Raw genomic sequence first — 13,823 nt, 5'->3', positions numbered from 1 at the left:
TGCCAAAAGGGCTTTCATCGGTTAACGAGTAGAAGAAAACTTCACCCGACTCATGGACCTCATCACTCTTGAGGAATGGTCTTCGCAGTGGATGTTGTCATGCCATTGTAAGCAGACTGCATTGAAGGATGCGAAGTCCCTTGGCTTAGCGAAGCGATTGGCTATGCTTCGGAGAACATGCTATGGGAGCCCAGAAGCGCCATAATCTTTTCCATGGTTCTAACCCCATTGAACACATGAAGAACACCTTGTAAGCCGACCTTAATGTAAACTGACCCGTGGTTGAGTGCAACTAGATGTGATGATCCTCCTCACTCGATATTAGCTCAAACCCATACAATTCATCCCAAAGCTGTAGGAACTCGATCAAAACACCGGCTGTAAGGCTACCATGAATATCTCAGATCCAGCGATGTTCTTGTAGATCTTGAGCCACCGTCCACTGATTAATGGCGCATTTAGGAACTGCAGCGACCAATGTCAGCGCAAACTCCCGCAGCGAGGGGCCATGGAGCCAACGGCCCGACCACAACAAGGTATTAAGGCCATTTCCAACTTCAGTAGTAACCGAAATAGCAAACATGGCTGCAGAATTGGTGTGAAAAGAAAGTTGAAAATCTGCCCAAGGTAGATCTGGAAGAGTTTTCTTGAGCCATAACCACTTCATGCAAAGTGTTCAGCCCAACATCTCTAGGTTATGAATGCCTAAACAGCCTAGCTCCAATAGATGGCCTACTTTACTCCAAGCAACAAGGCAATTACCACCGTTTGCCTGTTGTCTTCCTTTCCATAAAAATCCCTATCGAATCTTGCCAATGGCTCTAATAGCCCCCTAGGCATATCCATGGCGACCAAGATGTACACAGGGATGGCAATAAGCACAAACCTAACCAGAATTGTGCACCCTACCTTGTTCATTAGCGTTGCCTTCCATCAGGGCAGCTTATCTGACACTTTCTAAATCCATGGGAGCAGATCGGCCTTACGGAGTTTCCTATCTGAGATGAGGAACCCTAATCATGTGTAAGGGAACTCTAACCTGCCACACGGCAGGGATGAATCAATGACCTCCAATTCTGAGTCTTGACAATAGATTGGGACAGCGGAGCACTTCTGAAGATTGGTTCGAAGATCTGATGAGTCCCCAAACTGAGAGAGAATATCTTTGGTGCGCTACAAATCCTTGAGACTCAGCCAGAGGAATACCACAACATCATCCGCACACAAAGACAGTCGCTGACTCATAACCCAAGTGGTGATAGGCTGCAGCAAGCCCAACTCGCTTGCCTTCGAGAATAAGCTACTAAGAACATACATCACCAATATGAAAAGCATGGGAGGAGAGGATCCCCTTTGGTGAAGACCCCTACGGTGCTTGATTACTTCACCAGGTTCTCCATTTAAAAGCATCCATGTGGTTGCGAAGGTGTGAGAAAACGGATGAAGATAGCGTATTAACAAAGTCAAGCGAAAGGAATATCGGTGTAAGTGATAAGGCAGCTCGAAGGATCAGGAGCGAAAAAAACTTACCGACGGTTAAGATCGTAAGACGGAGTATATGTATCAACATCGCGAGGCTTATTTAAGGTGTAAGCAAGTAGCGGTGAGTCAAACTTTAGGAAGCGTGCGAGACAGTTTCGCAGTTTGGCTTCAAAACCGTAGAAAAGTCTGAAGTGCATGTAGCATTATCGTAAAGCTTGCATCGAAATGAAGCTAAGTCATGAAGGCTTTACGGCCGTTCGATGAACGAGAAAAAAGATGACGAAAATATCCTCGTTAATACGTATGAGTATTGGAAGCTTAAGCTTGTGAAGTTATATGGAGGCGCCAACGTGAAAGGAACTCTGTAAGCGAAGAAGGGAATCTCTTGTAGGCTCCGGTACCTTCCTGCCTATGAAAAAGTCGAACAACAAGTCAGGATTAGTGAAGCTCAATCAACATTCACTTCATGTCTTTGATCGCAATTCACGCAATGCTTGTTGCTTAATGCCAGCGGTGGTGTCTCAGTTCATTCAAAGAAATAATTAATCAAGCATCGGCCACAAGAACTGACAATTCCGACGAACAATTAAATAGATCAGCGCGAAACGGAAACGAGCTCGTCAACTCAATCCTACTTCAAACTTAGACAAGGAAACACAACGAGATTGGAATGTGTAGCGGATGAATGAATTGCTCCTTGGATTGGACGGCCTCGGACTCGCGGACGAAGAGCTCGGCGAAAGAGGCGTTGAGGCGGCCGGCACCGGCACCGAGGTAGGCGGGGTCGTAGACCGGCCAGTTGAGCGGGTACTTGGCCCTCTCGATGAGGCTGAAGACGATGGTGTCCTCCTCCCGCGTCAGGAAGTCCCGCACAGTGTCGAGGCTGAGCCCGGCGCACGGGGAAGCAGCGCCGCGTTGCAGAGGAGGAGCGTGTGAATGGCAATCGCAGCCATTCTCTGCCGGAGAGAGTTTACAGGTGCGAGAAGAGGAAGACGAGGTGGGGTGATGATTTGCCGGCTCGGCAATGGCGATGTGCTGGGCATTTATTGCTGCCGAAAAGAACGCCGGGAGATGGTCAAAGATGGGAAGATGTGAATCGGATGGTTCATCAGCCATTTTCATTTCCTAGATTAGGGTTGAATGAGATGAGATGAGATGAGAAGTCAGACCACCCATTGCCCATTGGCGCGGCGCAAGGTCAAATGGATGTGAATAGATGTGGAGCTCGTGACACTGACTGTGGCCGCAAACGCATTTATCTCATAAGAATTCTTTTGGCAAAGTTTTAGTTCCGAGATTTATCTAAAATTTAGAGTTTGTAAGATAAAATAAAGTGATTTAAATATATCTATTTTTAATTTAAAATAAGAACAAAATACATTAACTAAGCATCTGTTAACTCTAAAATCATCGATCTGTTAACTCCAGCTTCAAGAATTTTTAGAACTAGAAAAACTAGCTCTAAAAAATTCTTAAGCTGAACTCTGTCAAACAGATATTTAAATTTTGTTTTCTCTTGACAATCATCATCATCATCAGAAAAAGGGAATAACTTTGCTGTACCAAAATAAGGATGGCAGAGCTTTATGTGTGGATGGATGATGCATCAATGGATCATGGAGGATCAATAGATCAAGGTGGCATTCTTGTCACCGTCTACCATCACATTAAACTACTGAAAAGTACCACTTAACCTAATTGGATAAACCAGGATTAATTGAAATAGAACACGCCACATTCGATTACATATTGGCATGTGCTTCATCCGCCATCCCAGTTCATGACATCCTGATCTTTTTGCAAAAGTTAGGTGTTGCTACAAGTGCTGGAAAATGGGGACGATTTCTCTGAAAGAATGAAAATGGAGATAGTTAAGAAGTTCCCTGTTCTTTTTAATGTCATAGCCCTCTTAAATTGAAGACATACAACCGTTGACTGACATCGTGGATGCTGACAAGAAAATCTGAAGCAATGACGTTTTGAGTTGATGCTGACAGAGAAGTCAAATATTCACGGGCTTCCAACAGAACCGGAAGTGCGGCAAGCTAGCTTTCAAGCCCAAGTCGTCTCCGGACTCAAATCAATGAAGGGCCGCCAGCCCATCCAATCCGCCAGTCGCCTGGTGAAGGTAATAACATCTGGGCCGCAGGAGCCATCCGACTCCGGAGCTTTTTTTTATTTTTATATTTTTTAACATAAAAATTTATTTAAATGTATTTCGGATAAAAAAAATTACAAAAATAGATATTCACCGTTCTCTCGTGAAGCAGCCGGCCCTTACCGCGCTCTCGGCGGTAAGCAGCCGGCCCTTACAGCCCTCGCGTGCATGAACAGTACCCGCAGTGAACAGTACTCCGAATTTTAATTTTCCTCCTACCTTATCTGTTCAAAATAGTGATATTCTGTTGCTACAAAAATTCTAAAACTTTTTGTACGTGTTCCATAATCCATGTGAAACTCATTTTAATTGAATTTACCCAAAAATCATGTGTATAATTTAAACTAAAATTCTTCAAAAAAGGTTACTTTTATAACTTCTAACAATTGTTAGTGCTTCAAATAAATTTCTAAAAATCTGATAAAATTAACTAATATTCTTCTTATGTGATGTGATAATTTCTAAAATTATTTTCATCCCTATATTATGTGGTAAAAAAGTGAGTTCCTTTGTAATGCACCATTTATATGTATTTTTATAATTTCATATGATATTCTTCTTTTAACTTAATTTGAATTCAAACATATATAAACCTAGTGCTAAAAATAATTTTAGAAATTATCACATCACATAAGAAGAATATTAGTGAATTTTACCAGATTTTTAGAAATTTATTTGAGGCACTAACAATTGTTAGAAGTTATAAAAGTAGCCTTTTTTGGAGAATTTTAGTTTAAATTATACACATGATTTTTAGGTAAATTCAATTAAAATGGGTTGCACTTGGATTATGGAACACATACAAAAAAATTTAGGATTTTTGTAGCAACAGAACACCACTATTTTGAAATTTTAGTGAAATTGAAATTCAGAGTATTGTTCACTGCGGGTACCGAGGGCTGTAACGCCTACCCGCCCTAAGCTGTGGGTCGACTGCAGGGACTTAACCGCTCTATAAGAGAGTGTCTATAAGAGAGTGGTAGGCGTTTATTTTTATAAATCTTTTCATCTGGGATATATTTAAATAAATTTTTATATTAAAAATATATAAAAAAAACTCTCCGACTCTGCGCCTGCACCCTACCGTCACATACGGTCCAGACCACTGGGCGCCCGACCCTATAGGGGCTGTTTGGTTGCAGGCCAGGGAGTCAAACCCAATAGTATTGTTCATGGACAAGCCAGAACAATGCTAAAATTTAACAAAAATAGTCATTCGGCTTGTGACCAAGCCAAAATTTAGTCGTTACTAGTTGAGTGTAAATAGGAGCAGACAAAAAAAAATTTACACAACCAAATTTTAGTTTCAAACTAAATGCTAGTCAAATCACCTGTCCATGACCAAAATTTGATCTAACTTCCTGATGTCACAAACCAAACAGACCTTTAAGCCCACGTGAGAAAAAAAAAAGGCTCCACATTTTCAGCAGCCCACCAAAGATGGCGCCCGCCGGACCACTCATGCCGGCCCGCAATCCAGCCACGCGGTCGCACGTCCACCGAGCAGATCAAAGCCGCACGGGCCACGCGCTGAGAAGGCAAAGCATTCTGTCACGGCCGGGGCAGGCAGAGCGCAGAGGCGATTACCCCAGCCCGGGCCGCATCGTCCCTGCGGCGCTCTCGCTCGAGGCCCGGCCCCAGGCTACGACCAAACATGCACCGTACAGCGGAAGAACAGCTAGCTATTCCGGCACACCTGCAACGTTGTCGCATCTGATTTCTGAACTCGTCTGCATAGTGGTGGCGACATGAGAGGAGTTAGCACAGCAAAAGCTATTGCAATGAAAGCGATAGCAGCACACCAACGGCGTCGGTGCCCTGCCTTTTCGAAACGGCGCTTTCTGGATGTCCTTTCTTTTCTAAGCTTGGTGGTTGCTGCTCGCCAATGTTGCCATCAAGCTTTTCAGCAAAGGCAACAAGAGGGGCAAGAGGCACTTACATCGCCTGTCATTGCGTCACCTCACTAGCAGTGCGCAAAAGCGCAGGTATATCAGTGGCGGACCCAGGATTTAGCGATTGGGTATTCAGTATTAAAAAAAATATTCAATCCAAAATACGAGAAGTCCATAGTAGCGTAAATTTTAAAGTATAAATTGTTCATAGTAGAGAAGTTTCAACTAATTAAAAGAAATTACAAAGCATTTAAAGAAAATTAAATTTAACTTTGTGTTCCTTTATGGCTTGGAAGCGTTTAATGATGTCACTATCCTTAACTTGCACAAAAAAATCACGCTCAATTGCTGATTGCCGAACTGGGCAGTCACAACATAAAGATCATAAATATCTGATATTTGTTGCTCTATGGGCTCTTTTCAGTTAGGAAAAAATGCAAACCCCCCTAAAGTCACTTGGATTTTAATTTTCCCCTCCAAAAATTATTTTGTTGCAAAAAAAAAAACCCCAAAGGTTTGATTTTGTTGCAAAAACACGTCCAAAAATTTAAAAAAATTAAAAAAATCACAAAAATTCTAAAAAAAACTAGAGACAATTATAAGACCTTTTGTGAAATTTGTTTTCAAAAATAATATCCTTTACATCATATTACATGGAGAGTAAGTTTGAAAAAAAAAGAAAAACGTGCAACTCATTTATTAATTCGAGTTAAATGCATAGTTAATTATTTACTAATCCAAAAATTATGAAACAAAATTTTTTAGTCTTCTTACATGATCCTCTATCTTGTAAAAATACATGAAATCTTAAAATAGTTATTGTAACATGCAGGATTGAGTAAATGTGTTGCAGATAGATTAATTCATAACTAATCCATAACACCCCAAAATTAGTGAAATCACTTTTATTAGTTTACTAAAACAATTAGTTTACAATTTGCTGAGTGGTCTGATGAATTGAAGCAGCAAAGATATATATACGTAGTATATGTGCTATATACTTAATTTTTTTACAAAAAAGTTGGGTATTCAATTGAATACCCATGCATCATGGTGGGTCCGCCCATGAGGTATATGGTAGTACATTATCACACCGATCACCCTATCTGCGTACAAAACTGGAGAGCTAGGTTACTCAATGGTAAAGACGTCGGTATGGTGACATATTGGTGGTAGGTGCTTACTGTTCATCACCTCTACAAAGCATCTCTAAGAGTCATCTAATCCCACTCTCAATATTTAAATTTAAGGATTTTATCTTAAAAACCATCTCCAAAAAATACTCCATATGGTTCCTAATATTTAGAGACTCCTATTATCCTGTTCCATGCTCCCTAGAAGTAGGGAACCAGCCAGACTTCTAATCCCATTGGACCCACCCACCTAGGCCCACCCGCCCGCGCCTCAACTGCTGCTCCGTTCGTTCGTCGCTGTTCGTCGTCCTTACTTGTCTGTTCGTCGTCCGTTCGTTCGGCCTCCGCCCGCCAAAGGAAACCACGGCGACGATGGGCATGTCAGGGATGGACGAAGCGACCTCATCGGCCACGAGGAGCGCCAGGGTGAAGCCGAGGTTGTGCCCGACGATGGTGATGCTGAGCTCCTCGTCCCTGTACTTCTCCATGAGGCGCCGGACCTCGTCCATCACCTCGGCCGAGAGGCTCTTCATCTTCTCCCCTTCCATCTTGTACAGGCTCAAGAACCCCCGTGCCACCTTGGTCTCTTCCGCTCTCTGTCCGAGCCGTCGCTGCTCTCGTCGTCGAGGAGCACCAGCGAGGTGCAAAGGTTCTCGGCCCACTCGAGACAGGTGGCCGTGCCGCGCTGCATGATGGCGATGTCTCAGTGGCCCATGCGGGCGACCTCCCACTCGAACTCGCATACAGCCTCCGCCCCTATCGGGAGCTCGGCCTCCGCCCCGTCGAGTGTTGCTCTGTTTGCTCGTGAAGAGGAAAGTGGAGAGAGAAAGAGGAAAAGTAGAGATGACGGGTGGAGTTCACCCGTCGGTGACACAGAAGAATAAATATTGGAAATAGGGTATTAGGAATCTATTGGAGAGGAAGGAGATTTATGGAGGAAATATTATTAGAAAGAATATAGGGAGTGAGTTTAAGAGAATCTCTTAGAGATACTACACGCAAAACCAAAGTGACGGACGACAAGGCTAGTCGGGGGAGGGCAAGCAGGGCGGCCGCCCCGGGCCCTTAAAATGTAGAGGCCCTTTAGATAGGTATACATGTATATAAATTAATGATAATTTGCAAGACCATGATCTAGTAGAATACCATATTGATATCAATGATGATGATAATAATATAAGTGGTCATAAGAACATATTTAGTTCATCAGCTAGTATCGATGAACAACTAATTTTTACAACAGATATTTTTTTATTCAAAAAATTAGGATAATCTTGATAATAAAGCAAGGAACATATTAGTGGAAAATGAACCTATAAGAAAAGAAAATATTGAATTCAGTTTAGATGGTAACTGAGTACATTGAAGAAAGGGGCATTTACAAATATCTTTCTAATTTTTTATTTTTGTAAGGATGTCACTCAAATGATAGTTTTAATGATATTTTTGTAATTTTTTAGTGGCAAGCTTACAATAACACCATGAGTAATTTCTTTGCAATTGTCCCTTGAAGAAATTATGCAAGGTAAGAAGGCTTTTTGGTTATAGTTGATATGGCAAACACTTCATTAAAAAATAGATTTGAAGGACTCCAAGCATTCAAAAGTATATTTGGAGCTCAATAACCTTGAAAATCATCAGGATGTATTGAACTAAAAGTTTGATGCGCTAAATTTGCAAATACTTTCTCTGCAGATGGTTCATATAATGTTGAATTAAATGATCTAATGTCTGAGTTAAAGATTATGCAATTGACTTTGCTAGATAGACTAATGTCTTCTATGGAGAATTTTGAGTATGTCAAAAAAGCATATTGTTATCCCAATATTTCTGTTATATGTGCATGTGACTGTGGCGTCAACTGAAAGAAGCTTTTCAAAGTTAAAACTATTGGAGAACTATTTGACATTTACAATGCCTCATGAAAGATTAAATAGTTTGATAATTTTATGCATTGAGAAGAAATTATTGAATAAAATTTAAATTGATACCATCATCAATGGTTTTGTATCTAGAAATATTAAAAGAAATCGTTTAAGTTGATCCTAAAAAAAGTGTTTGAGGTCGGCATTGTTTTTGGATATACAATTGTTTATCAAAAATATTTTTTTAAGCACTGAATATTATCTTTATAATTTATATTTGTTTGATGCTTCAATTTAATAGATCCTGTTTTTAGTTTTATTCTAAGTCATTAAAATCTCATGACCGGTGCTGACGAGCACTGTCCTTCAGTCGGAAAGGGTAGCTGCAGATGTACCGATGAGAAAACAAGCATTGGATCACTTGGATAGCACGGCTCGGGCTCGCTTCTCTGCGACAATTGCGAAGAGTGGGTGTCATGGGATGAAGGGCTTTCCTCTAAAGGTAAAGATATGCTCAAAACTGAAATTGGCAACTTACCTTGCTGAAAATACTACTAGCAGGCTTTCAATCATTCGGGTCTCTTTTTTCTAGTGACTGAGAACAGGATTGGACGAGCTTAGCTTTCCCTGGAAGCCAGCTCGGAGAATCGAAGTTGGTAGGAGTTTGCATTAAAAAAAATCGGTTTCAGTTTCATAGTGCAAAATGGCTTTTAATCTTCTTTGGAACAAATGTAGCACATTTCTGGTGAGCTATTTAGCCATACATTCAACTCGAAGGTGTGTGCACATGAACCAAATCAGGTACCGTGATGAACAAGGGGAATACTATCTGGTAATGAGCATGTAAGCATTACAAATGTCGGACAGCGGTAATCCGCGTGCGTGCGACTTACTAATGTGCGGTGATTTCGGACAGCAAAACGATAAACCCCTCAGCTACCTCCCTTGCCTCTACCTCCCATCACCCATGGTCGGCGACATCCCACCGCCCGCGCCGCTACACAGACCCGCCCTTCGCTAACCCAGTCCAGTCCTCGCCCCCACTGCCCACACCGCTCACCAGAGATCCTCCACCACCCAGCTAGTAGCACACTTGCCGCCCGACCTTAGCCACCCTTCTCCTCAGTTCGTAGCCTCCGCCTCGCCAGCCACCGCCCTCGGACCTTCCTCTAAATCCGTTGGGACCTTAAATCCCAAACCTTAATCCGGACCTCCTCGTCGGCCGCTAGCTACGACTGACTGGGACACGGATGAGTGTCACGACTTCCCAAGTCACGTGTAGGCTCGTATTAGGATTTTTGACAAATGTTTGCATCTCCCTTATGCTCCCTTTATTTGGTATATATGCCGACTGAAATCTTTATCGGGATGCTACTTTCCGGAGAAATACTCTCGGGTTGTGCAGAATCCACTCCTCCATTCCACTACTCTCGTTTGGCCATGGTTGTTTCTGGCTTTAGAAAAGCCTGGAATGTTCTACCCTACCCACCAAGCCGCTTCTTTTCGCAGCATCTCCCCTTTTGTTCCTACAAGACAGGCGCCGAAGCTATTGCTCGAATCTCCACTAAACAACTCAAAAGTCTCAACTGATCCATGCAATTTCCTATTCCAAATAACTAAATGGGAAAGAGCATGATGACCATGAATGCGTTATACATATCTTGGTAGTTGGTATGTTAAAGTAGCCTAGCTATACATACATGAAGTTTATAAACTACAACTGATAAACCCATCACAATTAAAAGGGAAACGACAGAAAGGAACAAAGGCAGTGACAATATCTTCTAGCATTACACCTATAACGCAATGACGGTGCCTCCCTCCACTATGCTACTTTGGACATAGTGGCGGTGTGGGATAAAGGAGGATCGGAATATTGCATACTTTGGACATAGTGTAGGAGCAGCATTTGGCTACATCATCATTTTGATTGCACCGGCAGTCTCAGCCGTTTCCGATTACTACCTTGTTTTTATTTACTTTTCATTAACAATTTACTGTAGCAATTTTAATCTTACATAAGGTAACTAAAACTTTCATATCATTAGATCTATTGTGATATTTACTTATTGGTATTATATACTTTTAAGTATTCATAATTTTGTTGTAAAAATATACAGTTAAAATTAATATAGTAAATTATTGGTGATAAATAAATGAAAAAGAGGTAGTAGTAGATTACTGACGACACTTAGTACTCTTCTTGTCCAATGCCTTTGGTAGGTTGATTACTCTGTCTGTCACAGAATTAATAAACGGAAGTGCTCTCCTGGCATCCTGCAGTAGTCGGCATGGGGTAAACAGGTGTCTCTCAACTCATCCTGTGCAGTTGGCATGCTGCAAAGAGCTGTCTGCTCTCAACTGCATATAGTTACGTATATGGTTCGATTTAACAGTGATGCAGGAACCTGTTGAAATAGGCAAAAATTGTATTTATCGAAGTAGGCAATATATTGTCGTATTTACAATTTTAGTATGTATTTTTTGCATAGGATCATTTAACGAAAATAAGTTTTTAGCACACCGTACTCTAAAAACAAGCTGGTCCCACCGTTTTCGGCACACGAGGTACCGAATATAACACTATAGATTGTATTTGACACCTCATATGCCGAAAACCTAGATGTGCTGATACAATCCACAGTACCGTATTTGGCACCTCGTGTGCCAAAAACGTTCGAAATTCCTTGCGTCGCGTCGCCTTGTTGTCGCCTTTGTTGTCTCGTATCTAAAGATGTGAGAGAGATATGTTGTCATTTTATATTTGAAGCTCTGTTATATGGTTACTTCATGCTTAAAGATGGAGTCAGAACATAGGTGTCGTCATTTTATGCTTAAAGCTCTGCCGTGTAGTCACTTCGTGTCTAAAGACTGAGTCAAAATATAGGTACTAACATATCTTATAGTTTGAGCCTAAGAACATTAATGTTATCAATTGTCAATTTTTGACAAAATTAGAAATTATTTGCTGTAAATGTACATTTCAAAATTTATAATTCACTATGTAGTCTGAAAGGATATGGACAACCTTAGCACTTAGCCATATTTCAACATACATAATTTAAAATGTAATAGTGGCAATATTCTCCCTTTATCATTGATCTTAGGATGCATAGTACCTAGATCATCTCAAGATAGTTGTGAAAAGTGACGATATAAATTAGCGAAAGAATGACAATTATACCCGTCAAGACTATTATGGTAAAATGGTTGTCGTTTCTAAGATGGTGATTGAAAGTTGTGAAGATGGGTAGAAGGAAATCCACCATCATATTTACGGTCAGTAGTGTCCTCTGTAGATGGAGGTCTCGGAGGGAGGGGTCTTTATGGTATGAAATCATCGTCCCCATCGTCATCTCAAGCTATCATAGTAGGAGCATGTCCTATTTCCTTATTGGTTGTACGTTATATCGATGTGGTGTGTGAACGTCCTCTTGCAATATTTTTTGAACCATCTCATGTATTGCCGCTGGAACGTCGAGGCATTAGTGACATGAAATCATCATCCCCATCGGCCTCATCATTTTCTGGTTGAGTAGTAGAGGGTGCCGTTGTATCCCTTAGGTTCACTAATCTTCGTCGTCTTCTACGTGAACCAAGCATCACACCTCATCGAAGAGCATACATGCATCACCAAGAAGTTTGAGATTTTTTTGTTGATCAACTCTACGTCTTCCGAGAACGCCTAACACAGAAGAGGAGCATTCAAATCAATAAAAAAAGATAAGCATGGTGACCAAATAGAAGACGAACCTGGATGTGGGATGCATACTGGTCGGGCAACATCGCTATCCTCATTTGCCTCATAGAGAAACCTAGAACAGAAGGATGGTCGGCTAGTTTGCACACCCAGAGATACATTTAACACCGCTCATGCAAGAGGGTCATAAGGTTGTCGACAGTTACATGTAGGAGCAGAGCAGTCAATACAGAACAGAAGTGTCTTGTATGTAATTTGGACACAGTTTAGATTAGATACTTCTCCTTAAAGGGATCATCATTTTCTTCATGCACAACATGTAAGGAGGCATTTAGTGCTATATCAATTGTTGTAGGTGTACATGGAAAACATGTACTAGAAGATCCCGTCATATATGTATTGATCCTTGACTGCAACTTCCTGACTCTACACCAAAGCACGAATCCCTGATTCTTTAATAAACATTAGACAAATATTAAACATCATAATTAATATGTACAATGCTTAATAAATAAAGTTATATGCCATAATTATTTAACAAACATTAAATAAATTAAAAATAATTACATTAACAATATAGTGAATAAGACATAATAGATATAACTATGACAATAAAGTGAATAATACAGGTATTATGAATAAGTACAAGTGCTCCAAAAAACTACACTGACTACTCAATGATGACGACGCCACACGCAATCCCCAAGAGTGTAAGCGTCTGGTGGGTGTGTGGCCCTCATCCCAGCGACCTGTGTTGGGCCCTACCACGTGTGCCCTTGCTCGTCATCATCATCGTCCAGCCCTATGGGACCCCATCGAACGTGTATCCAGACCCACTAACTCTGCCCTACATGTATCATGATGAAGGATCCTTATGCGGAAGTATAGACACATGTAGTATGTGCTCCGATGGAGTCCGGTGTGCTGAAGGCTCACCATGCTGGTACCATTGTGAACCCTCAGGTGTATCGGGATTTTAGGGCTACTATCTGCTTAGGAGCTCGGCGAAGCTACCGGTCTGCATTGCAACAGCCTAGTCAAAATCATGCGTGTCGCTCCAGTTAGTCGTCTGCTATGTGCAGTCAATGAAGCCCTCGTGATGAGTCGATGCTACAAGTGGAGATGTCATCATAGTCTGAGGATGTTGTGTCCACTACGAGAGCTGTGAACTCAGTGTACACTACTCAGGCTCTATAGCATTCGTGCACTCCTCAGCTGCAGCACCGAAACATGACACATGATTCTCCACAGCCAAAGGTGCCTCTCGCGATCGTGCCCGAATGGGTTCCTCACGGGCACTGGATGAGCGCCTGTTGTGGGAGGCACAGGACGGGTCCATGGCTGGTAGGTTGTACCCCTTGAAACGCAAGGCACAACTACCTAGACCACGTAACACGGATAGCAAGTGAGACCCTTTCGTCCTCATGTAGTCTCGGAGAGGGTTCTGATCCCTCCACATTGATGACACGCTTGCTTCCCACAAGGTTGCTCCACCTGCATATGCATTTCATACGTCTCTTCGGTCTGTATAAGATGAGAGTCATTTTAGTAATACGGAAATTTAACCAATAAAAATTGTTATAAGTGCCGCAT

The 13,823-nt window shown here is 41.7% G+C and overlaps 1 protein-coding gene across 1 annotated transcript; it reads right to left on the bottom strand.

The window, feature by feature from the left end:
* Positions 1-2,124: 2,124 nt before the first annotated feature.
* LOC133898606 (uncharacterized) lies at positions 2,125-2,598 on the bottom strand. The gene has a single exon (XM_062339302.1). It carries the CDS (start codon positions 2,596-2,598, stop codon positions 2,125-2,127), a length of 474 nt encoding a protein of 157 aa, XP_062195286.1.
* Between the last annotated feature and the right edge of the window lie 11,225 nt (positions 2,599-13,823).

This window comes from Phragmites australis, chromosome 18, assembly GCF_958298935.1.
Source record: "Phragmites australis chromosome 18, lpPhrAust1.1, whole genome shotgun sequence".
Classification (NCBI taxonomy): domain Eukaryota; kingdom Viridiplantae; phylum Streptophyta; class Magnoliopsida; order Poales; family Poaceae; genus Phragmites; species Phragmites australis.
This window is presented reverse-complemented; position numbering and strand designations above follow the sequence as displayed.